Source organism: Theropithecus gelada, chromosome 15, assembly GCF_003255815.1.
Source record: "Theropithecus gelada isolate Dixy chromosome 15, Tgel_1.0, whole genome shotgun sequence".
Lineage (NCBI taxonomy): Eukaryota > Metazoa > Chordata > Mammalia > Primates > Cercopithecidae > Theropithecus > Theropithecus gelada.
Window position 1 is genome coordinate 13,487,389 of NC_037683.1, and position 27,932 is coordinate 13,515,320.

Genomic DNA, 27,932 nt, shown 5'->3' on the forward strand with positions numbered 1-27,932 from the left:
GGCTCTCTTGACAGACTGGACTTTCCCCTTCTTAAAGCTTTCGTGACATTGTACAGTGAGACCTTCAGCAGAATAGTTTGGTAAGGGTCTGGTCTGTGTTGTATGTCAGTGGACTTTGTTTTCGGAGCCCAGCATGATGTTTCAGCTGGTGTTTGTTGAATGCATGAGAGAATGAGGAACATAAAGCTAAGCCAGTTTCCCTGTGGCAACACTTCCTCTGTGTTGCCCCCTTCCCTGTGCTCTAAATATGCCGCCATTTCCCCGGTCCTGTGTGGTGGAACACATAAATTTGCCATGCAATGAAACTGTAGGATACGATCTTTGTTTATTGCTAGTTGCTTTTTCATATTTAGACATCTTTGGAATATTGCTTGCCTTGATGTGTGATGAATACTTTTAATCCTTCGATCACCATTTTTTAAAATAAGTTAATTACATTTTATTATGTTGATGGATTATTTTATGTTTTAGATGATTCCTTCTAAATACTGTAACATAGGGACTATTAGAGCTAACTGCCACCACCTTGAGCTTTTTCAGAAGACAGTCTCCTTATTAAAAAATATGTAATTTCAGTGTGCAAGGCACTTTTCCCATCATCAGTTCCTCAAGATGGAATTAGAAGATTAAAAAGATATAAAGTGCTTCATTCATTTAATAAGCATCTATCATATTTATTCCAACAGTTTTTGCCCCACTTTCTATTTTACTATGAAATAGAGGATAGTAAAGAGTACTCTACTCTTTAGAGTAAATAGAGAAGAGTACTCTATGGTACTCCTATGAGTACCATATAACTATCTGTCCTCGTTTCTTAAACAGTGGTTACTGCCCTTCAGTCAACTCACAGTGGCAGGGTTTCCTGGAGTCTCCGTCTTCTAACTGCTCTCCTCGAGCAGCACCTCAGGCAAAGCTTTCCTGAGGTTTGTGGGGAAAAGAAGAGGGAGATGATTTTCAAGCCTTCAAGAGTAGGAATTGATTACATTTAGAATGAGTCCAGGGAAAGAAGGCATTGATGTTTACAGTAGGGCCTTTGGAGTCAGACTGACAGGTTTGAATCTTGGCTCTTCCACCTTGGTTATTGGATGTTGAGCAGATGACTGTAGCCTTATAAGCCTTGGTTTTCTCAGCTATAATGCAAAGATTACGCCAGGTTGTGGTCACTCACGCCTGTAATCCCAGCATTTTGGGAGGCCGAGGCGGGCGGATCATTTGAGGTCAGGAGTTCGAGACCAGCCTGGCCAACATGGCAAAACCTCGTCTCTACTAAAAATACAGAAAGTAGCTGGGTGTGGTGGCATGTGCCTGCAATCTCAGCTACTTGGGTAGCTGAGGCCCAAGAATTGCTTGAACCTGGGAGGTGGAGGTTGCATTGAACTGAGATTGTGCCACTGCACTCCAGTCTGGGCAACAGAGCAAGACTGTCTCAAAAAATAAAAAAGGTTATGATAGAACCCTATTTCTTAGAGTTATTGTATGAATTAAATGATATAATTAGGCAAACATTTAGCAGAGTTTACTTAACAGCTCTCAGTAAATGCTAGCCCCCCTCACCCCCGCTTTTTTTTTTTTTTTGAGACAGAGTTTCGCTCTCGTTGCCCAGGCTGGAGTTCAGTGGCGCCATCTCGGCTCACTGCAACTTCCACCTTCCAGTTTCAAGTGATTCTCCTCCCTCAGCCTCCTCAGTAGCTGGGATTACAGGTGACTGCCACCACACCCGGCTAATTTTTGTATTTTTAGTAGAGACAGGGTTTCACCGTGTTGTCCAGGCTGGTCTCGAACTCCTGACCCCAGGTGATCCACTCGCCTTTTCCTCCCAAAGTGCTGGGATTGCAGGCGTGAGCCGCTGCACCTGGCCTAAATGCTAGCTCTTGTTACAATAATCAATATTACTAGGGTTCCTGCAGTACCCGTTCTTGGCCTCATGTGACCTTGTAGTAGGCTTGAGTAATAGAAATGGGTCTAATTTCAACACAGAGGCCCTTTCTGGCATCTGCTGTGCATTTCTACAGCACCTACAGTTTATGAGGGACATTCACATTTGTCATCTTGTTGAGTCTTCATATCTTGAGATATTGTGATCCCTATAGCTCCTTAGTTCTAGTGCTTCAGGAAGAAGAGGAATAAACAGAAATAAAAAGAGAGAGCAGTGACAAGCAACTGATCTTGGTCTGAAAAGGAGGGTAATATGAGGGCTATCAACCCACTCCAGAAAGATTCCCACTGTTTGCATTGTAACCCTTTGCCTGCCTGACCAGGCCAAAACACTTGTTATTTAGTGAAGTCTTTGTTAGCCATTGAAATTATTATTTAAGAGCTGAAAACCATGCAAGGGAATGTGTGTGTGCCCACATGTGATTGCGTACGAGAGAGAAAAAGAGTGCACGTGTGCAAGAGAGCGCAAGTGTGGGTGCATGCATTATGTAGGATAATTATATTTTTACTAGTTGCTTTATAACATACAGATGAGACTGAGGGAAAAAAATCAGTCGATCTAATGATGGATGCTGGATTATATGCAAAGTGGAATTACTCTAAAAATGTTTTTTAAACTGACTTCATTTATTTCCTTTCCCTGTACTGACCTTTTTCACCTCAGAATGGTAGAATTATAGAGTTAAAGATGGAACCACATAATTGGTCAAGTCCCTCCACTTTCATCTATGACCAGGAAATGGACCCATAGAGGAAGGGCAAGAGGGATGGAGAAAACTAACGTTATTCAGTTCCTACCATGTGTCCTGGCAGGCACTTGAGTCATTCATACATTCATTCTGTAGTTCAACAGATTTTTTCCTCAGGGTCTTCTGTGTGCCAGGCACAGGGCCAGGCATTATGTATGGAACAGTAAACAAAGCAGACGTTAACATTGCTCTCATGGAAGTTCAGAGGAAACTTCGTGGCAAAAGCATACACTAAAGATGTACATAAATAAATCATCTCAATTGTGAAGCGCTCTAAAGGAAATGAACAGGATATGTGTGAGAGAATAACTGTAAAAGGAGTGTTAACAGTGACAGCTGAGCCCTGTATAATAATAATTAATAATAAGTAATAATAATTATCATAAGGGTCTTATGATAGGTAGGTCCTACCATTCTCCTCCTCTTACATATGAAGAAACAGAAGCATAGAGAGATTAAGTAACCTCCCAAGGGCACACGTTACAGGATGAGGAGTCATACATGCAAAGCCATGAAAAAGAGCCTCTCTAGATACAGTGAACAGCACCTGCTAAGCCCTGGGAAGTGGGAAATGCAAGCAAGGTACACACAGGCACACATGCTGGTATATTGAGGGTGCTTCCAGAAGGCCGGTGTAGCCGAAGTCTGATGAGCAGGTGGGGGAGTGGCAGTGGATGATGTTAAAGAGGTAGACGGGGCCAGATCATGCCATGCTTTGTTGGATGTTGCAAGGAGTTTGGATTTTGTTCACAGTGTTTGGGAGCCACTCATCGAAGGAATTTAAACAGGATATAGTATGATCAAATCTGAGTTTAAAAAACAAATCTAACTTGTGTGTAGAGAACAAATCAGATAAAGCAAAAGTACTGTAGGATAATTTGGGACCTGTTACAATAGTTCAGGTGAGACCTGATGGCAATTTTGGTGGCAGTGGAAATGGAGAGAAGTGAGATGGTTTTGAAATACGTATTTTTCACTTTTTTTCTTAAGATAAAACATTACATAAAATTTACCATTTTACCCATTTTAAAGTGTACATTTCTGTGGTATTTAATATATTAACAATGTTATGAACTGTTACTGCCAATTTCAGCACATTACCATCACCCCCAAAAGAAACCTCATACCTCCCAATTTCCCACCCCTGTCATCTTCTGCCAATCACTAATCTATTTTCTGTCTCTATGGATTTGCCTGTTCTGAACAGTTCATATAAATGGGTTCATACAGTAGTGGCTTTTCATGTCTGGTTTCCTTCTCTTAGCATGTTTTCATGGTGCATCCATGTTGTGTGTATCAGTACTTCTTTCTTTCTCATGGCTGAATAATATTCTATTGTATGGATTTTGTTTATCCATTCATGAGTTAGTGGACATTTGGGTGGTTTTCATTCTTTGGCTATTATAAATAATGCTGCTGTGAACATTTGTCCAGGTTTTAATGTGAGCATATGTTTCTAGTTCTCTGGAGTATATACCTAGGAATGGAATCGCTTGGTCATATGATAATTCTATGTTTCATTTTGAGAAACTGCTGAACATTTTCACAATGACTGCATCATTCCCACTGACAGTGTCTGAGGATTCCAGTTTCTCCATATCCTCACAAATCCTTGCTATTTTTAGGGATTTTGGGTTGTTGTTTGGAGTTTTTGCTTTTTTTTAATTATAGCCACCCTAGTGGGTAAGAAGTAATTTACATTATGTTTAATGATATGGAACAATTTTCATGTGTTTATTGGTCATTTGTATATCTTCTTTGGAGAAATGTCTGTTCAAATCTTTGCCCATTAAAAAATTTTGTCTTCTTGTTGAGTTATAAGACTTCTTAACATATTCTAGATAGTAGAGCCTTACCAGATGTATGATTTGTGAATATTTTCTGCCTTTCTTTTGATTATCTTTTTACTATCTTAATAGTATTCTTAAGGCACAAAAGTTGTTCTTGTTTGTTTGTTTTTGTTTTGAGTGGAGTCTCTGTCGCCCAGGCTGGAGTGCAGTGGCATGATGTTGGCTCATTTCAACATCTGCCTCCCAGATTCAAGCAATTCTCCTACCTCAGCCTCCCCAGCAGCTGGCACTACAGGTGCCTGCCACCAAGCCTGGCTAATTTTTGTATTTTTAGTAGAGAGGGGGTTTCACCATGTTGGCCAGGTTGGTCTCAAACTCCTGACCTCAAGTGATCTGCCTACCTTGGCCTCCCAAAGTGCTGGGATTACAGGTGTGAGCCACTGTGCCTGGCCTAGGCACAAAAGTTTTTAATTTTAATGAAGTTCAATTTATTTCTTTTGTTGTTTATGCTTTTGGTGTCATATTAAAGAAATCATTGCCTAATCCAAAGTCATGAAGATTTACACCTGTTTCCTTTTAAGAATTTTATAGTTTTGCCTGTTATATCTAGATCTTTGATTTATTTTGAATTGGTATTTGTATGTGGTATGAGGCAGGAGCCCAAATTCATTCTTTTGCATCTGGCTATCCACTTGTCCCAGCATCATTTGTTGAAAAGACTATACTTTCCCCATTGAAATGTATTTTTGGGCCGGGCGCGGTGGCTCACGCCTGTAATCCCAGCACTTTGGGAGGCCGAGGCGGGTGGATCACAAGGTCAGGAGATCGAGACCATGGTGAAACCCCGTCTCTACTAAAAATAGAAAAAATTAGCCGGGCGCAGTGGCGGGCGCCTGTAGTCCCAGCTACTCGGGAGGCTGAGGCAGGAGAATGGCGTGAACCCGGGAGGCGGAGCTTGCAGTGAGCCGAGATTGCGCCACTGCACTCCAGCCTGGGCGACAGAGCAAGACTCCGTCTCAAAAAAAAAAAAAAAAAGAAATGTATTTTTGAAGTAGAGATGTTAGAACTTCCTAATAGAGTAGATAGGCAGTGTGAGGGAGGAAGAAGCATCAAGACTGTTGAGATGAGCAGCTGGCTTAGTGGTGGCAGCACATATTATTAAAATAAGGGGGGCTGTTGTGACTTGGGATAGGGAGTGAGGGACAATCAAGTGTTCTGATTTGAACTCGTTTTCTGTGACACTTTTCTATATACTCTGTGTAGTGAACATATTGCATGGGTGGGAAGGAAGACTGAGCCAGCGTGCAAGCCTTCTGTGAGGGAGGGGAATGGCCAGAAGGTTGGCGGATAACAGAAACACAAAAGGAGGGGGAGAGGATAGTGTTGTTGGATGGCCTGGGTCTCAAAAGAACAAGGATTTTTTCATGAAAGAGAAAGTACTAGATTGGAAGTGTTAGCAGGGACAAGGATACCTACTCTTGCATGCCTTGAGGGTGCAGGGATTATTTAAAAAAAAAAAAAAAAAAGCAAAGCAGTCCTCTTTTAACAGGACAGCAGAGGAGGCAGTATCATCAACAGCAGGTTCAGTGAAGTCCAAGAGGTAGAGGAAATGGTTTTAAAAAGCAGCTGAGGATTTATGGGTGTTTGCTGATTAGCACAGGAGCTCTGGAGGGCAGAGTGGAACACACAGGCGGGAGGAGTGGCAGGTGTGTGTGTGAGGGAGTGGGAATATATTCAGCAGTGTGGGGATGATAGTTAGGGTGATAATGGAGGACCAAAGGGCCCTTGAACCTGTGTGGTACTGAAGGAAACAGATGTACTGTGTAGTGGAACTAGCCCCCATAGTCTCTGAGAAGGCAAGCACTTGTTTCAGTGCTGCGGGCCTAAATCCTTCCTGGGAGAGTATGGCAGCTTCCCAGGCAGCTCATCTCATTGTCTCAAGGAGGGACGAGGCAGTTTCCAGTGAGGCACCTAGTGCTAAGGTCCGAGGACACACTGAGTTAGTAGCCTAGCCAGCCTCCTAACACCAAACACCAATTCTGCTCACCACGCTTATTTGTTCCTCTTAGTTGTAGTGCCCATTTACCTTCCTGCTGGCAGATCCCAATCCATTAGTTTATTAGAAAATGAAAATTTAAGGAAAAAAACATCCTTGAAACTCGACAGTGTTTCCACTTTGGTACCATTCCACGCTCACAGCAGGTCTGTATAGCAAGGCTGAAAAATGGCTGTGCATAGGGTCTGTATAACTGTGGCAGTGTGCTTTGCTCTTACGTGTGTGCTCTGTCCACAGGGTCATGTAGGTACAACGGCAACCAAGAAGATCGATGTCTACCTCCCTCTGCACTCGAGCCAGGACAGACTGCTGCCAATGACCGTGGTGACAATGGCCAGCGCCAGGGTGCAGGACCTGATTGGGCTCATCTGCTGGCAGTACACAAGCGAAGGACGGGAGCCCAAGCTCAAGTAATCCATTCTCTTTTTGGCTGCTCTAGTTTCTCGCGGTCTCTTGGCCACCCAAGGTGTCTTCTAGGCTGGTCAGTCCTTCTAGGCATTGGCCTGGAACCACACACCTCTGCACTGATCCAGCTCTGGGTGCTCACCAGGTCTTGCGCCTGTGCATCTCAGAGAATCAGCTTGCAAAATAAACTTAGAAGTTTGTGAATTATAGACACGAGAACATGGATTTTTAGTAATTTCCAAACCCTTTTATGATCCCTGCTAATAAAGCAACCTGGAAGGGAATGGGAGGGGATTGATGTTTGTGGAACACCAACTATGCATTGGGCACTGGGCTGGGCACTTCATAGCTGGTATCTGGAATCTCGTTTGATCCTCCCAGCTCCCTGAGAGGCGAGGGTAATGATCCTCATTCTGCAGCGGTGGAAGCTCAGGTTCAGAGCTGTTACTGGCTGAAGGTTGCACAGTGAGAGATGGCAGAGTCAGGATTTGATTCCAGGTCTGTTTGATGCCAAGGTTTTGCATTATTTCCTTCTGCCTTCTATAGAACCTTTGGTCTGAATTTTTGTTTTCTTTATCAGTTAATGGCTCTAATTTTCTCTCAGTCACTAGGCTCTGTTCTTCATTAAATAATTATATTTAAAATGTAGTGCTTGAAAGTAGGCTCTCTATGCCTCTACATTATAATTTGAACTTTGAAGTGCTTTGCTACATTGCCTCTCCCCTACTTGAATTTCTTCTGACAGGCATTCTCTTCTAGTTTTACATGTTCTTTCCAGCAGTAGTATTTAGAACACAGCAAAATGTAGTAGATGCCTTCATTTTAAAATTTGACTCTCAGCTGGGCGCAGGGGCTCACACCTGTAATCCCAGCACTTTGGAAGGCCGAGGTGGGTGGATCACCTGAGGTTAGGAGTTTGAGACCAGCCTGGCCAACATGGTGAAACCCTTTCTCTACTGAAATACAAAAATTAGCCAGACATGGTGGCGACCGTGTGTAATCCCAGCTACTCACGAGGCTGAGGCAGGAGAATCGCTTGAGAATCACTGCGGAAGTTGCAGTGAGCCAAGATCGCGCCACTGCACTCCAGCCTGGTGACAGAGCGAGACTCCGTGTCAAAAAAAAAAAAAGAAGGGAGATGTTCTCTTCCCCTCTCACATTTTCGGAGTTAGCATGATCCAGTCCAGTAGTTAGTTGTTTTTATTTTTCTTCAGGTATATTAAATTTCTTTAGGTAAATTAAATATGACACATAAAATCATTTTTTCAAATTCTTATTGACATCGCTCTCCACTTTGCCTGAATGGGTTGTGGACACAAAGCTCTGGTGGCAGAGAAAGCCTTTCAGCAAGATGCCACCTAGGCTTAGAAAATGGTTCAGTCAGCACCACTCCTCAAGGGTGAGCTGTGAGGTCCTCCTTTTTCTGCATGAAGTGGGAACAAGGAAACAGGAAAAGGTGTCACAGAACTGATGACTTTATAGATGTTGTCTGATGTAATTTTTTTTTTTTTTTTTTTGAGACGGAGTCTCGCTCTGTCGCCCGAGCTGGAGTGCCGTGGCCGGATCTCAGCTCACTGCAAGCTCCGCCTCCTGGGTTCGCGCCATTCTCCTGCCTCAGCCTCCCGAGTAGCTGGGACTACAGGCACCCGCCACCTCGCCCGGCTAGTTTTTTGTATTTTTTAGTAGAGATGGGGTTTCACCGTGTTAGCCAGGATGGTCTCGACCTCCTGACCTCGTGGTCTGCCCGTCTCGGCCTCCCAAAGTGCTGGGATTACAGGTTTGAGCCACTGCGCCTGGCCTTTTTTTTTTTTTTTTTTTTTTTTTTTGAGACAGAGTCTCGCTCTGTCGCCCAGGCTGGAGTGCAGTGGCACGATCTTGGCTCGCTGCACGGTCTGCCTCCCGGGTTCACGCCATTCTCCTTCCTCAGCCTCCCGAGTAGCTGGGACTATAGGCACCCGCCACCACGCCCGGCTAATTTTTTGTATTTTTAGTAGAGACGGGGTTTCACCGTGTTAGCCAGGATGGTCTCTATCTCATGACCTCGTGATCTGCCTGCCTCGGCCTCCCAGAGTGCTGGGATTACCAGCGTGAGCCACCGCACCCGGCCTTTGATGTGATTCTTAAAACAGGCACTGAAATCAAGAGAGGAGCTTGCCCAGGGTTACACAGCTAGTAAGTAACAGAGATAGGAGATAGGAGTTGAACTGTGATGTACATTTTATAGATGAGGAAACTAAACTTAGAGAGGCTAAGTAGCTTTCTTAAATCACACAATAAGTGGTAGAATTAGTATTAAAACCAACAATCTCTGACTCCAGAGCTCCATATCTTCACTATCACATTATCCTCTCCGCCATGGAACTCTGATATAGGTGAAATGAAAGTATTTATTGAGTTTGTACTTACTGCAGTCACTGTGCTAGTTCTGGAAATACAGAAGTGAAAGAAGCAGTTCCTGCCATCAGGGAGCTTTCTGTTTAAGGTAAATAGGTAATAACAACACAATACAATTACATGTAAAATCAAGTGCTTACAAGGAGATCTAACCCCACATTTTGGGTGAAAATGGCGTCGTGAAAATCTCCCTTGATTAAATGACATCTAAACTGAAACCTGAGGGAGCAGTAGGAAAAAGTCACGTAGACAGGTTGAGAGGAAAGCATTCCAACAGAGGGAAAAGCATGGTTATGACGCACCTTTAAGTTTGTGCTTTAAATTCTATATTCTGCTCCAAATACATAATTAGTAAATGAAATGCTATTAACATATTTGTACTTTAATAGCAAGATAAGCATCCTGGTGGACTAGAAATAGAACCAACTACAGAAACAGGCAGAGAGTGCTAGGAGTCCATTATTTTAGGATATTATTGTCCTGAGAGCATGCTGTGGATGAGTTTACCAGTGTATGAAATACTGATTTTTCTCAAGCTTCAGGGCAGCTAGTCAGGGCATGGGTGATGATCAGAGCCCTCAGCCAATCATTCCTGGTGAAGAAACAGTCTCATCCATCTAGCTGTGTACTGTGCAAATGTTGTTATTTTCTCCATATGTCATGGTGTCAAAAAGAGTGGGAAATACTACGTGAGGGTATGGGACCAAAGGAACTGCATCCCTGGATGGGGACCAGAGGAAATGACAGAAATTAGAAGCTGGGGTGAGACTGTCATACCTATGAAAAGAAGCTGAACAAGGTTGCTTGGGTCTGTGTTTCTGGGGTGCCGGGGAATAGAGAGAGCAGTGCAACCAGGACCTGACTGTGGCATGGCTGGGTTTATGTTACCCTCGTATTACAGGAACCTTGAGCTGTCAGTGTAAGACCTGATTCTGGTCTGGAGGCCTCTGTTTGGATGAGGGTAGAGGGTGGTGGCAATATGTGTAAAAGCACTGACAGTGAGTAAAGAGAGAGAGCAAGCAAGGGTTCTCACTCCAGAAGAGCTCAGCAAATTAAAATTCCAAAGCACACAAGGATAGCTAGTACCAAGAAACACAGACAATCAGGAGATTAATTTGGGAACAGAATATAGTAAAGCAATCTGAAAATTAATTTCAAATAAATATGTTTAAGATCACCAAACAGATGAAGGAAGGAATAACATTCATGGTTAACTTCTAGGAAATTATGAAACAAAAGCAGGCAAATTTGAATTTAGAAAAGAACCAATTAAAAGTACAGTACTGGAAATATAAAATACAATTATTAATACAATTGTATTAAATTAAAACATTACTTAGGGCAGGCACTGAAATCAAGAGAGGAACTTGCCCAGGGTTACACAGCTAGTTGTGTACACAGCTAATTGTGTTAATAATTGTATTAATACAATACAATTGGGATAAACTCTAGACTGGTCACAGTTCAAGAGAGAATGAGTTGAAAGACAGTTGATACTGAGGAATTCAACCTAGGAAATAGTACAAAGAGATAAAGAGGTACAAAGAATGAAAGATAAGAGAGATGGAGGAAAGATTCAAAGGCTCCCACGTGTGAAGTGGAGAAGGAAGGGAATAGCAGAGAAGCAGTATTTGAAGAGATAATGCCAAAGAATTTCACAGAACTGATGACAGATATGAGTGGGTTTGATGTTAAAAACACATGTTAATTAAATGGCAGAAGAAGAGACTTTTTTTTTTTTTTTTTTTTTTTTAACGGTCCTGGACCAATTGAACTTCTATAAGCTGAAAAAAACCCAACCTAAATCACATATCTTGTATTAATTAAAAATCACAACTTAAATGTAAAATGTAGGAAAAAAACAGGAGAAAACCTAGAGCAAGTTAGATTTCATTAAAATTAAAAATAGTTACTCTGCAAAAGTCCCTGTTAAGAGGATGAAAGGACAAGCTACACACTGGAAGGAAATATTTGTAAACCACGTATCTGGCTAAAGACATATGTAGAATATGTAAAGAACTGAAAACAGTGAAAAGTTTAGACGGTTGATCAGAAAGTGGGCAAAGGCGTAAACAGGCCTATCACTGAAGAGGATATACATGCAGATGGCAGATGAGCACGTGAAAAGATGCTCAGCAACATTCGCCATCAGGAAAATGCAAATGAAAACCACACGCTATTAGAACGGCTGAAATAAAAAATAGTGATGACACCAATTGCTGGCAAGGATGTAGAGAAACTGTATCATTTCTGTTGATAGTGTAAAATGGTATAGTAATTCTCGAAAATACTTCGGCAGTTTCTTATAAAGCTAAACATTAATTTACCGTACAGCCCAGCAATTGCCCTCTTAGGCATTTATTCCAGAGCAGTGAAAACTTATATTCACATAAAAACCTGTATACAAATGTTTATATCAGCCTTATTTGTACTTAAAACTGGAAACAACCTAAATGTCCTTCAGCAGGTAAGTGGTTAAACATTGTGGTATATCCATACCAAGTAATACTACTATCAAGAGAAAAGGAACAAACCGTTTTCATGCATGCAGTGACTTGGGTGGGTTCACGTAGTGCAAAAAGCCAATCTCTAAAAGTTTCATATCACCCGATTCCATTTATGTAACATCCTCAAAATGACAAAAGTATAGAGATGGAGAACAATTGAGTGGTTGCCAGAGGACAGGCACAGTGTTAGGTAGGTAGTCCACCTATAAACGGGTGGTGAAAAAGAGCTGCTCTGTCATGATGGAACAGTTTTGTATCCTGGTGATGATTATACAAATATATACATGTAATCCAGTGTGTGGAACTACAGGACACACACACAAGTACATGTAAAAACTGGCGAAAAGTGAGTAATGTCTATAGTCTTTTTTTTAATGTATATATACTGTAAGTTCTAGGGTACATGTGCACACCATGCAGGTTTGTTACATATGTGTACATGTGCCATGTTGGTTTGCTGCACCCATTAACTCGTCATTTACAATAGGTATTTCACTTAATGCCATCCCTCCTCCTCACCCTATGCCACGACAGGCCCCAGTGTGTGATGTTCCCTGCCCTGTGTCCAAGTGTCCTCGTTGTTCAATTCCCACCTATGAGTGAGAACATGCAGTGTTTAGATTTCTGTCCTTGTGATAGTTTCCTCGGAATGATGGTTTCCAGCTTTATCCATATCCCTACAAAGGACATGAACTCATCCTTTTTTATGGCTGCATAGTATTCCATGGTGTATATGTGCCACATTTTCTTAATCCAGTCTATCATTGATGGACATTTGGGTTGATTCCAAGTCTTTGCTATTGTGAATAGTGCCACAGTAAACATACGTGTGCATGTGTCTTTATAGTAGCATGATTTATAATCCTTTGGGTATATACCCAGTAATGGGATTGCTGGGTCAAATGGTATTTCTAGTTCTAGATCCTTGAGGAATTGCCACACTGTCTTCCACAATGGTTGAATTAGTTTACACTCCCACCAGTAGTGTAAAAGCGTTCCTATTTCTCCACATCCTCTCCAGCACCTGTTGTTTCCTGAGTAATGTCTATAGACTTAACAGTATTGCACCAGTGTCAATTTCCCTGGTGTTGATACTGGACTACAATTATGTCACCACTGGGGAAATCTGAGTGGAAGATTCAGGGGACTCTATGCACCATTTTCCCAACTTCCTGTGAGACTATAATCATTTCAAAAATAAAAATTTAAAAAACAGACCGGGCATGGTGGCTCATGCCTGTAATCCCAGCACTTTAGGAGGCTGAGGTGGGAGGATCACTTAAGGTCAGGAGTTCAAGACCAGCTTGGCCAACGTAGTGAAACCCTGTCTCTGCTAAAAATACAAAAATTAGCTGCATATGGTGGCACGTGCCTGTAGTCCAAACTACCCAGGAGGCTGAGGCAGGAGAATTGCTTGAACCCAAGAGGTGAAGGTTGCAGTGAGCTGAGGTCATGCCACTGCACTCCAACCTGGGCAACAGAGTGAGACTCCGTCTCAAGAAAACAAAACAAGCAAAGAACAACAACAACAAAATCAAACAGTCCTTTTTTTTTTTTTAAGCACTTTCCATGTGCCAAACAGCAGAAATAAATGCTCATTCATACCTGGATACATTGTAGTGAAACTGGAGAGTATCAAGGGTATAGAGGAAGTGCAGGTTGTAAAGGTTACCAGAGAGATGACAAATATTCCTGACAAAGGAACCACAGCAGGACTAACAACAGATTCTGCATCAGCCACAGAAGATGCTAGAAGTCATTGGTATGCCTTCAGAGTGCTGAGGAAAAATAATTATAACCCCATTTTATGATGATTTTTCAAGGCATTTATTGACGAAGACCATGCGATTTTACCACACATGTTCTTTCATTTAAAGTAGCTGGTTCTTAAACTTTTTGGTCATGTGACCACTTTATACTCTTAAAAATTATTGAGGACCCCAAAGATCTTTTGTTTATATGAGTAATACCTGTCAATATTTATCATAGTAGAAATTAATTCTGAGAAAAGTTTAAAATATTTTTTAATTTAAAATAGGCCAGGCACGGTGACTCACGCCTATAATGCTAGCACTTCGGGAGGCCCAGGAGAGCAAATCACTTGAGGTCAGGAGTTCAAGACCAGCCTGGCCAACCTGGTGAAACCCCGTCTCTATTAAAAATACAAAAATTAGCTGGGTGTGGTGGTGCCTGTAATCCCAGCTACTTGGGAGGCTGAGGTGAGAGAATCACTTGAACCCAGGAGGCGCAGGTTGTAGTGAGCTGAGATCGCACCATTGTACTCCAGCTTGGGCGACAGAGCGAGACTCTGTCTCCTAAAGATAAAATAAGTTAATAAATATGTTGCATGTTCACAAATATTTTTATTTTAAAAACTATATTTTCCAAAATGAAAAAAAATTTCATGAGAAAACTGGCATTATTTTATATTTTTATAAATTTTTTTACTGTTTGTCTCACTAGAAGGTAGCTGCTCTGTATTTAATGCATTGCATCATGCTGCTTTGGCTAAGTGTATAGGAAGAAGTTGTGGCCTCAGAGTTGTAATGTGGAGTCTGAGACTCCTATCGGTGAACTTGTTATATTTATTCTGTTCCATTAAAATCTGTTGGTCGAGTTAACACTTTGAATGAATCTTTTACCCATGCATAATTTTGTAACATCATATATTAATCATTTGGAAAATCATTGAGTTATGCAGATCTTTCAGAATGTCACATTTGATTATGCAGTATCAAAAATTCACATTTGGCCGGGTGTGGTGGCTCATGCCTGTAATCCCAGCACTTTGGGAGGCCGAGGTGAGTGGATCACGAGGTCAGGAGTTTGAGACCAACCTGACTGACATGGTGAAACCCTATCTCTACTAAAAATCCAAAAATTAGCCGGGCTTGGTGGCGCTTGCCTGTAATCTCAGCTACTCAGGAGGCTGAGGCTGGAGAATCACTTGAACCCGGGAGGTGGAGGTCGCAGTGAGCTGAGATCACGCCACTCCACTCCAGCCTAGGTGACAGAGCAAGACTTTGTCTCAAAAAAAAAAAAAAATTACATTTATTGATATTACCGCCAATCTTATCAAGAAAATCTGAGCATTGGGAAGCTGTGAAGCTTACAGTGGTGGACATATGAAAATTCTTAATTTTACTTACAGGCTCAAATTTTATAGTTGATAGTAAACATAGTCCATTGTTTTCCTTGAAGTGACTGACTCACTTCTATGATTTTCAAAAAATGGTAATCAGATACCCAAACCTGATTAACCGTAACTTATCAATTGTTCTTTTAGGTTAAAATGTTATTTCCTGGAGAAAGTGGTTAGTCCAGCTTGCACACATGCGTTTTCTCTCAAGACAGTGGTCACACTTAATGATGCAGAAGTACCTTAAGTGTGTGGTTCCATTTCTTGTACAGAATGTTAAAAGGTGTATAAGGGCTGAAATTGAATAAAAGTAATCATTTTTGCTGCTGCTTGAAGAACATTAGGTGGAATTGGACTTTTATGGTATTACTTTTTTGCTATTCATCTCAGTGAAGAATTCAGTGACTACCAGTGCAGTTTGGTGCCATTGCCTTGACTTGTAAGGTGCCAGTAATTTTGCCCACAATTGCTTCTGCACTGTCAGTGTAAATGTCAGCCCAGTGAAAAAGGCAAACAATGTTTTAGTGGTATTATGAAAATAGTTTTTGCCTTAGGGACCTCTAGAGGTCCACATACCATGCTCTGATAACCGCTGGTTTAAAGAACCGCTTCAGGAGTCCTTCAGCAAGAAAGAAGCTGGACACTTGAGGACAGGAATTTGTTGCAAGAAATAGTGGTGGACAAAGAAATTCATAAAATATGTTGGTAAACCTGGTTAACTACTAACTATAAAGTAAAACTTCTATAGTAATTTGTGTGTATGTTTTAAAATGTGATCTGAAATTTTAGACAACTGTATTATGGAAGATGGGAGGGAAAAGTTCAGTGGGCAACTAAAGCATCCTGAGCTTGTGTTCAGATTAAGAGAATAGAATGACTTTATAACTTTAGATATATGAATATATAAGTGAAACTTAGGAGAATGTTAGCCACACATTTTATTAAACATTTAAGAGTAACTACTAAAGAAGAAAAAATCCTATAGCTTTCTAAATAGTAAAGGGAAAAATAGGGAATAAAAGTGTATCAATTCAACAGAAGGTAAGGAAGAAGAATAAAAAGCAGAGAAAAGAGGCAAGAAACAACACAAAGTAAGATGTAGATTTGTCCAAATACATAATTAATTGCAATAAATACAAACTACTCACCTATTAGAAGATAATTTATGAAATTTAACAATTTTTTAGTGTTGTACTGCTCACCATATACCTAAAATAAAATGACACAGAGTTACCCCTCCCCTCCCTCCCTAGTTCCTTCCCAGTCCAAAAGCTGTCAGGTGACTATTCTGTCTTGTCCTTTCCCATTGGCCAGAGCCTCCAATTTCACTTGGCCAAGGGAGATGGAGATTGAGGGGAGCGTTTGGAAGTAACTCAAATAGTAGAATTTAAGGCAAAAGCATACCAATACAGATATTTTGGTAAACTATGTAATGAAATAAGGAATAATCCACTAAGATAATAGGTCTGACTGTGAACACATCTATAACAGTCTCAAAATATTAAGGGAATTATAAAGAGGCATTGAATAATGTATAATTAAAACAGGACATTTCAGTACCTTCCTGTCAGACACTGATGAACAAAGCAAACCCAAAATTGCTAAGGATAAGGAAGATTCAAACAATGTAATTAACAATTTCTTTACATGTAGAATTCTAAAAACAAAATAGAGATTATCTCTTGTACTAATTTGTAAACCTCTGAAGTTCAGAGATTACATCTTATTTATATTCCACGTTGACATTTTTAAATAGTTGTTCCATATTTCGAATTACACAGTTACATCAAATTTAAGCTGTGGTCTTTAGAAATTTTTTACAATTCTTGGTGACATTGGATTTCTCAGGTTTGTTTGGTGTAATACAGTCTATAAAGTGAATCCCTGGGATCTCCTCCTGTCAGGCAGTGTAATGTGAGGTATTTTCTTTCTAGCCTGTTGGTACTTAGTGTTGGAATAGATCCTTATTTGGTCTTTTCCAGTGGGTTGGCCCTGTGAAAGAGCTTTTCATTCACAGAGGGGGAATTGCTGGATGCACGTGAAGAGTGGCCCACCAATTTCAGCCTGGTTGTCAAGAAAACCATTTAAGAATATTGTTCTCGGGCTGGGCACATTCGTTCATGCCTGTAATCCCAACACTTTGGGAGGCCAAGGCAGGTGGATCACCTGAGGTCAGAAGTTCAAGACCATCCTGGTCAACATGGTGAAACTCCATCTCTACGAAATATACAAAAATTAGCCAGGGGTGGTGGCGGGCACCTGTAATCCCAGCTACTTGGGAGGCCAAGGCAGGAGAATCACTTGAACCTGGGAGGTGGAGGTTGCAGTGAGCCAAGAGCACACCATTGCACTCCAGCCTGGGCAACAAGAGCAAAACTTTGTCTCAGAAAAAAAAAAAAGAATATTGTTCTCCTGTTGCTGTGCCTTGTAAACTGTCTATAGTAGTAGACTTTGGCCCCAGTGAAGGAATGGAGAATTTGGCAGGAATTCTTGGCCTCCTTTACTCTTAGGTCTGTTAACTCTTGAGCAAGATTGGAATATGGTATTTAGGCATATTTCCTGCTTGTTTTGATGCACTGATTTTGGGGAAAACATTTGGAAGAAACTAACTGAAATAATTTCAATCTCTAAATGGTCAAATTTTAAAATTTAGACTTTGTTATTCTTGTTTATTGAATTTTGATCAGAAAATGTGGACTATAAAATTTTTCCCTAAGAGATTTATGTATATTTGGATGCTTACTATACTATAATTTTTTGGTAACTATTCCATGGTTTCTGGAAATAATTATTCTCTATAGGTTATAGACCTCAATATATACTTATTAAGTCAATATCATTAATTACTTATTTCTATTATCTTAGGGTTTTTGATTATTTGGTCTATGGATGATTAAGAGAAATACATTAAAGTTGCCATTTTCTTGTGTGTTTATGTTAACTTTTCCTAATATTCCAACAGTTTACACTTTATATATTTCAGTTCACATAAAGATTGATGTGTTTTATATCTTTATTATCAGTTCTACTTCAGTATAAACTGGTCTTATTTGTTCTGTTTATGATTGTGTCTTGCCTGTTTGCTTCATTTCAGCAATCTGAGCTTTTTTTTTTCCTGCTCTTCTTTGCTCTTTCTTCAGTCTTTTACTTTTGCTTCTGTTTTAGATATGTTAATAATTTTGTGAGGTTTTTATTTTTTGACTCATGTAAGTGATTTTCATTTTATAAAGACTATCTTTTTTTAATGCTTTGGTTTTTAAAAAATTTTTAATAGACTATTTTTTTAGAGCAGTTTTAGGTTTACAGAAAATTTGCACAGAAAATACAGTGAGTTCCCATATATATCCTTCCAATCCCTCATTTTACTCCTGTTACTAATATCTTACATTAGTGTGGTACATTTGTTAAAGTTGATGAACCAATATTATTACTGTTAACAAAAGTCAGTAGTTGTACATTAGGGTTCACTCTTGTGCAGCTCTAATGGTTGTATCACACAGAATAGCTTCACTGCCCTAAAAATGTCCTGTACTCCATCTATTTACCCCTACCCACCACTGCTGGCAACCACTGGCTTTTTTTCTGTCTCTATAGTATTGCGTTTTACAGAATGCCATCTAGTTGGAATCATACCATATGTAGCCTTTTCAGACTAGCTTTTTTCACTTAGCAATATGCATTTAAGGTTCCTTTGTGTGGTAACACTTATTTCTCACTATTGTTAAGTAATATTCGACTGCATGGATTTACCACAGTTCATTTATTCATTCATCTATTGAAAGATATCTTGGTTGCTTCTAATTTTTGGGAATTATGAATAAAGACGCTATAAGTATTCATGTGCAGATTTTTATGTGGATGTAAGTTTTCAGCTCATTTGGGCAAATACGTAGGAGTGTGATTGCCAAATTGTATGGTAAGCCTATGATGTAAGACGCTGCCAAACTGTCTTCCAAAGTGGTCATACCATTTGGCATTCCCACCAGTGAGGAATGAGAGTTGTTGCTCCAATCCTCACCAGCATTTGATTTTTATCGGTATTTTCAATTTTAGCTGTTTTAATAGGTGTATAGTGGTATGTTGTTGTTTTAATTTGTAATTCCCTAATGACATCATGTTGAGCATCTTCATATGCTTATTTGTTACCTGTTTGTGTTCTTTAGTGAGCTGTTCAGATCTTTTGCCCATTTTTAATGGCTGCCTGTTAGACAGTCCAGTATATAACAAGACAAGGTATAGTCATGCATTGGAGATAACTCTGGATTAGCATCATTCTGATATGACCTCAGCTATCTAGACTGCTTAGGGAAAGTTGGTGGGTTTTGTAGCTATTTGAGGGTTTATCTCATTAAGCATCAAATTTTATTCATTTATTTTAAGACTAGGTCTCACTCTGTTGCTCAGGTTGGAGTGCAGTTGTGCAATCATAGTTCACTGCAGCCTTGAACTCCTGGGCTTAAGTGATCCTCCCACCTCTGCCTCCAAAGTAGCTAGAACTACAGGTGCATGTCACCACACTTGGCTAATATTTAACATTTTTTGTAGTGGCACAAATTTTTTGCAAGCACTTTGCTGCCTGGGGTGGTCTTGAATTCCTGGCTTAAAGCAATCATCCTGCCTCAGCCTCCCAAAGTACTAGAATCATAGGCATGAGCCACCATGCCTGGCCAAACTTCATTTTAGTTATTCTTCATAGGAGCTCTCTAAATTGTGTTAACATCTTTTTGTACCTTCTTAATCAGAATAACATAGTGGCTGAAAGTGTGAGATTCACAGCCACAGGCTGGGTTTTAATTCTGGTGTTAATGCTTACTAGCAGGGTGATTTTCAATGAATTACTTAAGCCCCATGTAGTATGATTTTCTCATGTATAAAATGAGGGTGGAAACTATCTAACAGGGCAGTGATGAAAATAAAATTAGAAAATATATATATATATTCAGCAATTGCTGAATAAATGTTCATTTCTGCTCCTGCTAACTACTGTAACTGCAGCCAGCTACTACTACAACCAATACTAGTAAGTAGTTCAGCAGTAGTAGTGTAATTTAGTCCTTTTTTGATGACTCAGGTAATTTTACTATGCTATGATATTCCGACGCCCTGTGGACTTAGGACAGTATTTAGCAGTGTTTGACCTGACATTATATATTTCCAGACAACTTTGTTATTTGAACTCTTGAGTATGTTCTTTATAGTCCCCTTTTTTACTGTCTGCATGCCCACTTGTGTCTTCTCCCATTTCTGCGTTGCTGCTTCTGCTTTATATTTCTTAGAGTCATCGTGAGAACTACTCACCTAAACAGTGTAGCTGAAGTGGCCCTTCCTATTCTGACTCCCAGCTGTGCTCCCATGTATCTTAAGGCATCATATTCTTTTACTGGCAGCTTTTTAACATCAGTACCATAAGTGCTTTTGCTATTTCTGTAGTCAGAAATACTCTTCTCATTCTTCTCCTCTTGACATTCTGCTTAATCTCAGAAGCTTAAGTCCTTCGTTCCTTCATTTAATAAATGTTTTTAGAGTTTCAGACCCTAAGTATTCAGGATAAAATGGAGAACAAGAGAAATGTGATCACTGCACTAAAAAATGAACAGTTTGTTGGGGAAGAAGAAATTATCAAGGGTAAAAGCACTTTGTAACTGGCTCATTTCACTTATCATTTCTATTCATTCATGCATTCAACAAATATTTATTGAGTGTTTGCTATATACCAGGCATTTTGCTGGGTATGCAGTGGTGAGTAGAGCCAGGCATGCTCTCACTTTCATGAATTCCACAGTCTATTGAAGGAAGTGGGCAAATAACTAAAATAATTAATTCAAATAGTTTAAATAATGTTTGCTTTAAAACTGAATTAAGTGCTCTGAAGGGAAGGAACACTGTTTATGAGAGCCTTGCCTGGAAGTCACAGATGAATTCCCCGAGAAAGTGATACAGGAGGCACTGGGTCAGGGGAGGGTCCCAGCAGATGGAGCAGTGTGGCAGCCACCTTACTGATGGAGGAAGCATGTTGTGGTCAGGGAACAAAAGAAGGCCAGTGTGGCTGGAGCACAAAAAATGGGGAGAACAGAGTGGAATTGTTACAGGACAGGGGTCTTGATCCAGACCCCAAGAGGGTTTTTGGATCTCATGCAAGAAGGAATTCAGGGTGAGCCTGCAGTTCAAAATAATGAAAGCAAGTTTGTTAAGAAAGTAAAGAAATAAAAGAATGGCTATTCCATAGCCAATCCCTCGGGGCTGCTGGTTGCCCGTTTTTATGGTTATTTCTTGCTGATATGCTAAACAAGGGGTGGATTATTCATGCCTTCCCTTTTTAGACCATCAATATAGGGTAACTTTCTGATCTTGCCATGGCATTTGCAAACTGTCGTGGCACTGGTGGGAGTGTAGCAGTGAGGATGACCAGAGGTCACTTGTTGCCATTTTGGTTTGCGTGGGTTTTGGCTGGCTCCTTTACTGCAACCTGTTTTGTCAGCAAGGTCATTATGACCTTTATTTTGTGCTGACCTCCTATCTCATCCTGTGACACAGAATGCCTTACTGTCTGGGAATGCAGCCTGATAGGTTTCAGCCTCATTTTACCCAGCTCCTATTTAAGATGTTGTTGCTCTGGTTCACACACCTCTGACGTTTCCCCCTGCCCTTTTATAAGAGAACCTTTAATCCTAAGGGTTGCAGAGGGACGAAGATCCATCTTCTGTAACTTCTTCAGGCTGAATAGCGATGATTATATTCCTGCCTAACTATGAGGGTTTCTTGCATTCAGAGTAGAGAGGAGCTCAGTCAGAACGCATCAGTATAGTAAGGTACATTCATAACTCTTGAGTTTTGACAAAAGGTGATATCTGGAAGATTAGTAAGTGTTTAATTTAAGAAAACATTCAGTAAGCTTGTCCTGTATTCCTGTACAAAGAGTATAACAGCAATATATTCCACAAGAGTAAAGCAAAATAAGTAAAGTTATTCCAAGTAAACTAAATTAGAAGGCTTTACATGAACTGGGCAACTGTTGGAACTAAGCTGATATGGGATTGTTAGCTGATTGTAATGCGCCCAGAATTAGAATACTGATTCAGATTTTTACATTACCCATCACTCTTGTTTCTTCCGAGCAGCAGTCAGAGATCACTGGTTGGTTCACAGGAGCAGGGTTAGCCTAAATTGCAGAAACAAACTTAAAAACAACTAATGAGACTAGAATTTAATAGCAAGTATACCAAAGTTCTTGAAACATAATATTTCATTCTCCAGTTTTTCATTTTTACTAAAGACAAATCATAGTAAGACTGATTTACTTCATTACACTTGGCCTGATTATTTGTATAAAGTGCAGCGAGAATAATTATTTTTCACATAGGTTCTTGTAAAATGGACTTTGATGAAACCCTGTTCCACAGAAAGAATCTTAGTTAAGACTTCTTAAAGCCAAGCTCAGCCATGGTTTTGTACCCTCAAATACCTATTAGTTGAGTAAATTCCTCTCTTCTTGGGGTCCCAAGATAACTTGGGGCTCCTGGACCTGTTAGAAAGTGACATTCTTTACTTATCACAGGTCAGAAACCTTGTACACACCATTCCAGTTAAAGCCTTGGTAAAATAACCGGTGTCTTCAATTGTGTTCTGTTATAAAAGAAAACAGATTCTTATTGCACTTTATGCAAATAACTATATTGTCATAAATTAAGAATGCTTACAAATAGTTTCCAAATTTTGGAGGAATCAACAGAGAAACAAATATGCTCCAAATTTTGTTTATAAGAGTATACTTTACTTAATTGCTAAAAGCTGTAAATAGCTCAGATGAAAAGTTTCCTTGACTCTGAAAAACAAAAGATCAGCAGCATCTTTTTTTTTTTTGAGATAGAGTCTCGCTCCCGTCGAGCAGGCTGGAGTGCAGTGGCGTGATCTCGGCTCACTGCAACCTCCGCCTCCCAAGTTCAAGAAATTCTCCTTCCTCAGCCTCCTGAATAGCTGGGATTACAGGCGTGCACCACCACACCTGGATAATTTTTGTATTTTTTAGTAAAGATGGGATTTCAGCATGTGTTTGCCGGGCTGGTCTCAAACTCCTGATCTCAGGTGATCCACCTGCCTCGGCCTCCCAGAGTGCTAGGATTACAGGCATGAGCCACTGCACCTGGCAGGATCAGCAGCATTTAAGCAAAGTTAAAAAGATTACTTTAGTTTTCTATTGGTCCAGTTAATTCAGTTAACTCCTGTTCTATTTGATATGCATGAACATTCCAGCTCTTCATAAGAGTTTTAAAAGTTGTTTCCTCTATTCTAATGTTACAATTTCCAAAGTTATTAGAAACCTGCATTTAAGAACACCTGCTAGAGTTCTATAGTTAATTATAAACCACCTTCTAAAGAGGATTAAAACAAGACAACAATGGTCTGTAGATGATAAAAAGTTTTAGGACAGCCACTATTAAAGCCACAATTGATAAAGAAATTTGGTTACTTCTGTGGCACACAAAATTTTACCTAACAATTATAATTATTAATTACATACACTAAGTTATATTAGAATTATAGGAGTTTCCCATAATTTGGAACATATACCAATAACACATTTATGCACATATAGTCCAAAGAAAGCAAAACACCATTTTACGTTTGATAATGTATGATTTTTATACCAAATAAGCCAGATTTCACCTTTATATTAATGTACTATTAATATGAAACCCAATTTTTAATAAAATCTTTTAGACATATTTACTGAATTTTGATGTTTAACCATAAGTTAAGATTCTTATAAACATTTATAACCCTTTACATTTTTTTGTGTGAAAGAGCAGATGAGTGCTCTAAGAAAAACCTGTTGTGCTTTTATTCTAAAATTTAATTCATGGAAAAACTGAATATTACCCCTTTAACTTTAGCCAATATGTTCACACACAGAATCTCTTACAATTACTTTTTATAAACCTTTCACAACTTGTTTAAACCTTTAGATTTTTTTTTCTTACTTAAAACAATCTTTTAATACTTTAGGCAGAAAAAAAATTCACATTCCCGTGATTTCTTATAATCTTTCACCAAAAACAAGTTTTTCTTTCTTTACACATTGCATGTAAAATTGTTTTAGTAGTTTCAATTGCATGTTATAATGTTAACTCTTAGCAACTTTTATTTTTGGTGAAAACCTTGGTAAGTTTGAGATTTTAATTCTGCACTAGGTGTGGAGCCTGCCTAGGACACACCAGGCAGAAGTGCATATAAGGTCTGACTCTCCAGCATAGCTACGGGCGTGGCTAACTCCACATGTCCCCAGGCCTTACCTAGCTGCAAACCAGGCAAGTTGTACAGTAAGAGTCCTAGTGGCATTTTATGAAGTATTTAGGAGACCTAACTACCTTCGAATTGTACAACATTTCTTGCATAAATTCCCTTTCACAAATTGTTTCACGACTTACCCAGACCATTTGAGACTCTTGGACTTTCTGACTTGCCCTAAACTTCCCTCCTTTTAAACAACCGGTCATTTCACTTGAGGACAAGAACTTACCATACAAGATCCTTTCTTATATCAAATGTCTTTCTTCCTAATCTTCTTTGTATAGCTAGGGGGCATGGCTAATTCCACATGTCCCCAGGCCTTATCTAGAATTTAATGGCTTTAAGGTAGGTAAATTAAAAAGTTTTTAAAAGTTAAAAGCAGTTTATGACCTTAAAGCATTTAGCCAACTTAATGTCTGACCTGCATAATTTAGACTACAAACATTTTTATCAGTCATTTTTAATGCTATTTTTATTTCCCAAAGATTACTTAAGTTACATGAACTAAAAGGCATTACAATTTTTATTTTGCTTTTAAAATATTTGATTTAAGTGCTATTTTTGTTTAAGCCAATTAGAGCTCTTTCATATAAACATTACATACAACACATATGTAGCTACATGGAAAGACAGAAGAAGATTATACAGTAGTTTTAAGATTTTTCATTTGCCAGTTAAGTTTCTTAATTGGATTTCTGGCTTTAGGGTGGAGCTCTTGGAAGAACAGGGCCAGGAAAAGGGTCTCTGGTGCCTCCTGTTTTTCCCAAGGAGTCCAGGCTGTTAGAGCTTGAATATCCGCTTTTAATTAAACTGATTTTAACTGTAGCACTCTCTAATAATGTCCTTTTAGAATTTCTTATGCCAAGCTGCTGATATTTCTGGCTTTTGAATTTTACCAAAGGTAACCTCCCAAGTATTTAGAGAAAGGAAAATTTAAGATAGTCTGTGGAGGAGAAGAGAATAGACAAGGTCACGCAGATATTAAACCAGAAACAACTTGCTTCCTAGGTGGGAAATTGAACCTGGACCGCCACTGTGAAAGTGCAAAAACCTTAGCTACTGAACTATAGCACAGGGTAGTCTCCATTTACTTTCCCAGAAGGAGTCTAGAGTAGTTCATTTTGAGCTTGCAAAGGCTTTTAACTATTTAATATGATTTTTAGAGCTAACTATGACATGAACCCTAAAATTCCTGTTCCCTGGAGGGTGGAGACCAGGAAAAAGTACTGCCACATGGTTAAAAGGTGAAGCTCCCAAGGGCGTAAAACAAGGTGGAGACGTCATCCAGTATTTTTGCTTTAGGGACTCGTATTCAAGTTGTTACTGACCAGCTTGCTGGGTTGTCTTGAAAAGTGGGCTTACAGGTGTTCTAAGCCCGTGTTTTACCCTGAAGTACCCCTCGACACAGAAAGACTAATTCATAGCACAAAATATACCAGCTTAAGACTAGCCTTAGAACTCTTTTTCGCATTAATCAAAGCTTTACAGAGGAGATAAACACTGATTTTTTTTTTTTTTAAACCATTCATTCAACTGTTTGCACAGAGAGGGAGAAACCAGAAATCTGACTGGAAAGAAATTCTTACCCTTTTGTCAGCATGCCAGGCCTCTGGATTCCCTTTCCCTGAGCGGCACCAGTGATCCAGCTTGCAGCACCATCACTCTGGGGGCCAAGCTGCATCATAAAGGAAAATTATTTTTTTTCATTCTGGCCAGAGCAAAATACATGTGATAAAACATAGACATTAGCCACTCTGCTTAGCACCCAATATCAAACTGGCAAGGCTTAAATTTGCCCTCAGATGGGCCCCATCATCTTTAATCCAACCTCTGACTTAGAGTTTCAACACGTGGTGGCTGGGCAGGGTAGTTGCCCTGAGTAACAGAAAAGAAAGGAAAGGAAAAGTACAGAAGGAAAGTATTGCCTGTGGCAAGGTGGGAAGGTGAAGAGCTTAGGAAGGCCAGATAGAAGACCCACTCATTGCAGCCGACAATGAAAAGTTCAGGTGGCCGCTTGTTGGTTGCAAAGGGACCTTTTCCAGCAGTCCCATCAGCTCTCAAGTTTTGCCTTTTAGGGAGGAAAAAGCTCATTATATCCCACGATCCTGTACATGCCTAACCCTGTCATCCACAGTCATCAGCAAAGAGTGCAAGGCAGATTAATCCAAAGAGAACAACAGGTAACAAACCTGTTCTTATCCAAGGACTTTACCGAAAGGGGCCTTTAACCCTCCTAAGTTGGGCCTCTAACCCAAAGTCAGTCAGGCGTCCTTGCCTCTTATTAAGAGGGGACTCTAACCCACTCTGTCTTAGAAGAGACTCTAACTCCCCTAAGTTGGGCCTCTACCCCAGTCTCATTCTTTACCAATATCATTCTTTACCCATCACTTACCCAAAGTCGTCCAATCGGTGCTCCAGTCTATGTCCTTTGCATCGGAGGGTCTCCTCAGTATTGTCCCTTTTGTGGTTCGTGAGAAAGATGTTACCAGACCCCACCACTTACCCAAAGTTAGCCTTTGTTGGGTCAGGGGTTTCTGCAGTATAGTCGCTTTTGTCATTGCCAGAAAGATGTTACAGGACAAGGGTCCCAATCCAGACCCCAAGAGAGGGTTCTTGGATCTCACGCAAGAAAGAATTCAGGGCGAGTCCACAGTGCAAAATGAAAACAAGTTTATTAAGAAAGAAAAGGAATAAAAGAATGGCTACTCCATAGACAGAGCAGTCCCGAGGGCTGCTGGTTGCCTATTTTTATGATTATTTCTTGGTGATATGCTAAACAACAGTGGATTATTCATGCCTCCCCTTTTTAGACCATATAGGTTAACTTTCTGATGTTGTCATGGCATTTGTAAATTGTCATGGCGCTGGTGGGAATGTAGCAGTGAGGACAACCAGAGGTCACTCTTGTTGCCATTTTGGTTTTGGTGGGTTTTAGCTGACTCCATTACTGCAGGCTTTTATCAGCAATGCCTTTATGACCTGTATTTTGTGCTGACCTCCTGTCTCATCTGAATGCCTTAACCGTCTGGGAATGCAGCTCAGTAGGTTTCAGCCTCATTTTACCCAGCTCAATTTAAGATGGAGTTGCTCTGACTCACACGCCTCTGACAGAATGAGACCGAGAGGTAGGCAGGGGTCACAGTGGGGACTGAGAGAAGTGGACAGATTCTGGGAGTATTTGAGAAATGGAATTCACAAGGACTTGGGCTGAACTTGATATGGAGAGTGTGGCAGAGGAGAGTTTTCATACTCGCACACCTTGATACACTGTGGTGCCCTTCACTGAAATAGCTAGCATTGGAACAGCAGGTTTCACTGGGATTTGCTGTGTGACTAGGAGGGATAGGGGCAGCATGAGTTTGGTTTTCTGCCTGTTAGTTTGAGATGGCTTTGCTAGATCCAAACGAAGTGTTCAAGTAGACACTTATATTTTCTCGTCTGGAGTTTAGAGGGGAGAGATATGAGCTGGAAATGTGAATTTAGGAGTCATGTACGTAAATATTAATTAAAACTTGTAGCATGGATGAATAAAAAGAGAGACAGGCCTAAGACTGGATGGACATTGAAGAACTATGTGGATGGCAGGGTTGAAATGGGATATCCTACAGAAACAGGTTTCTCAGTGTGAGTGGAGTTCAGTTTTGGGTATAATGAAGGCGGAGATTACTT

At 40.1% G+C, this 27,932-nt stretch overlaps 1 protein-coding gene across 1 annotated transcript in view; it reads left to right on the plus strand.

The window, feature by feature from the left end:
* Positions 1 to 27,932, plus strand: part of MAPKAP1 (mitogen-activated protein kinase associated protein 1) — a 271,714-nt gene that overhangs the window by 115,951 nt on the left and 127,831 nt on the right. Inside the window, 1 exon segment of the mRNA XM_025359175.1 lies at positions 6,768 to 6,940. Within this exon segment, the coding sequence (XP_025214960.1) occupies positions 6,768 to 6,940 (173 nt within the window).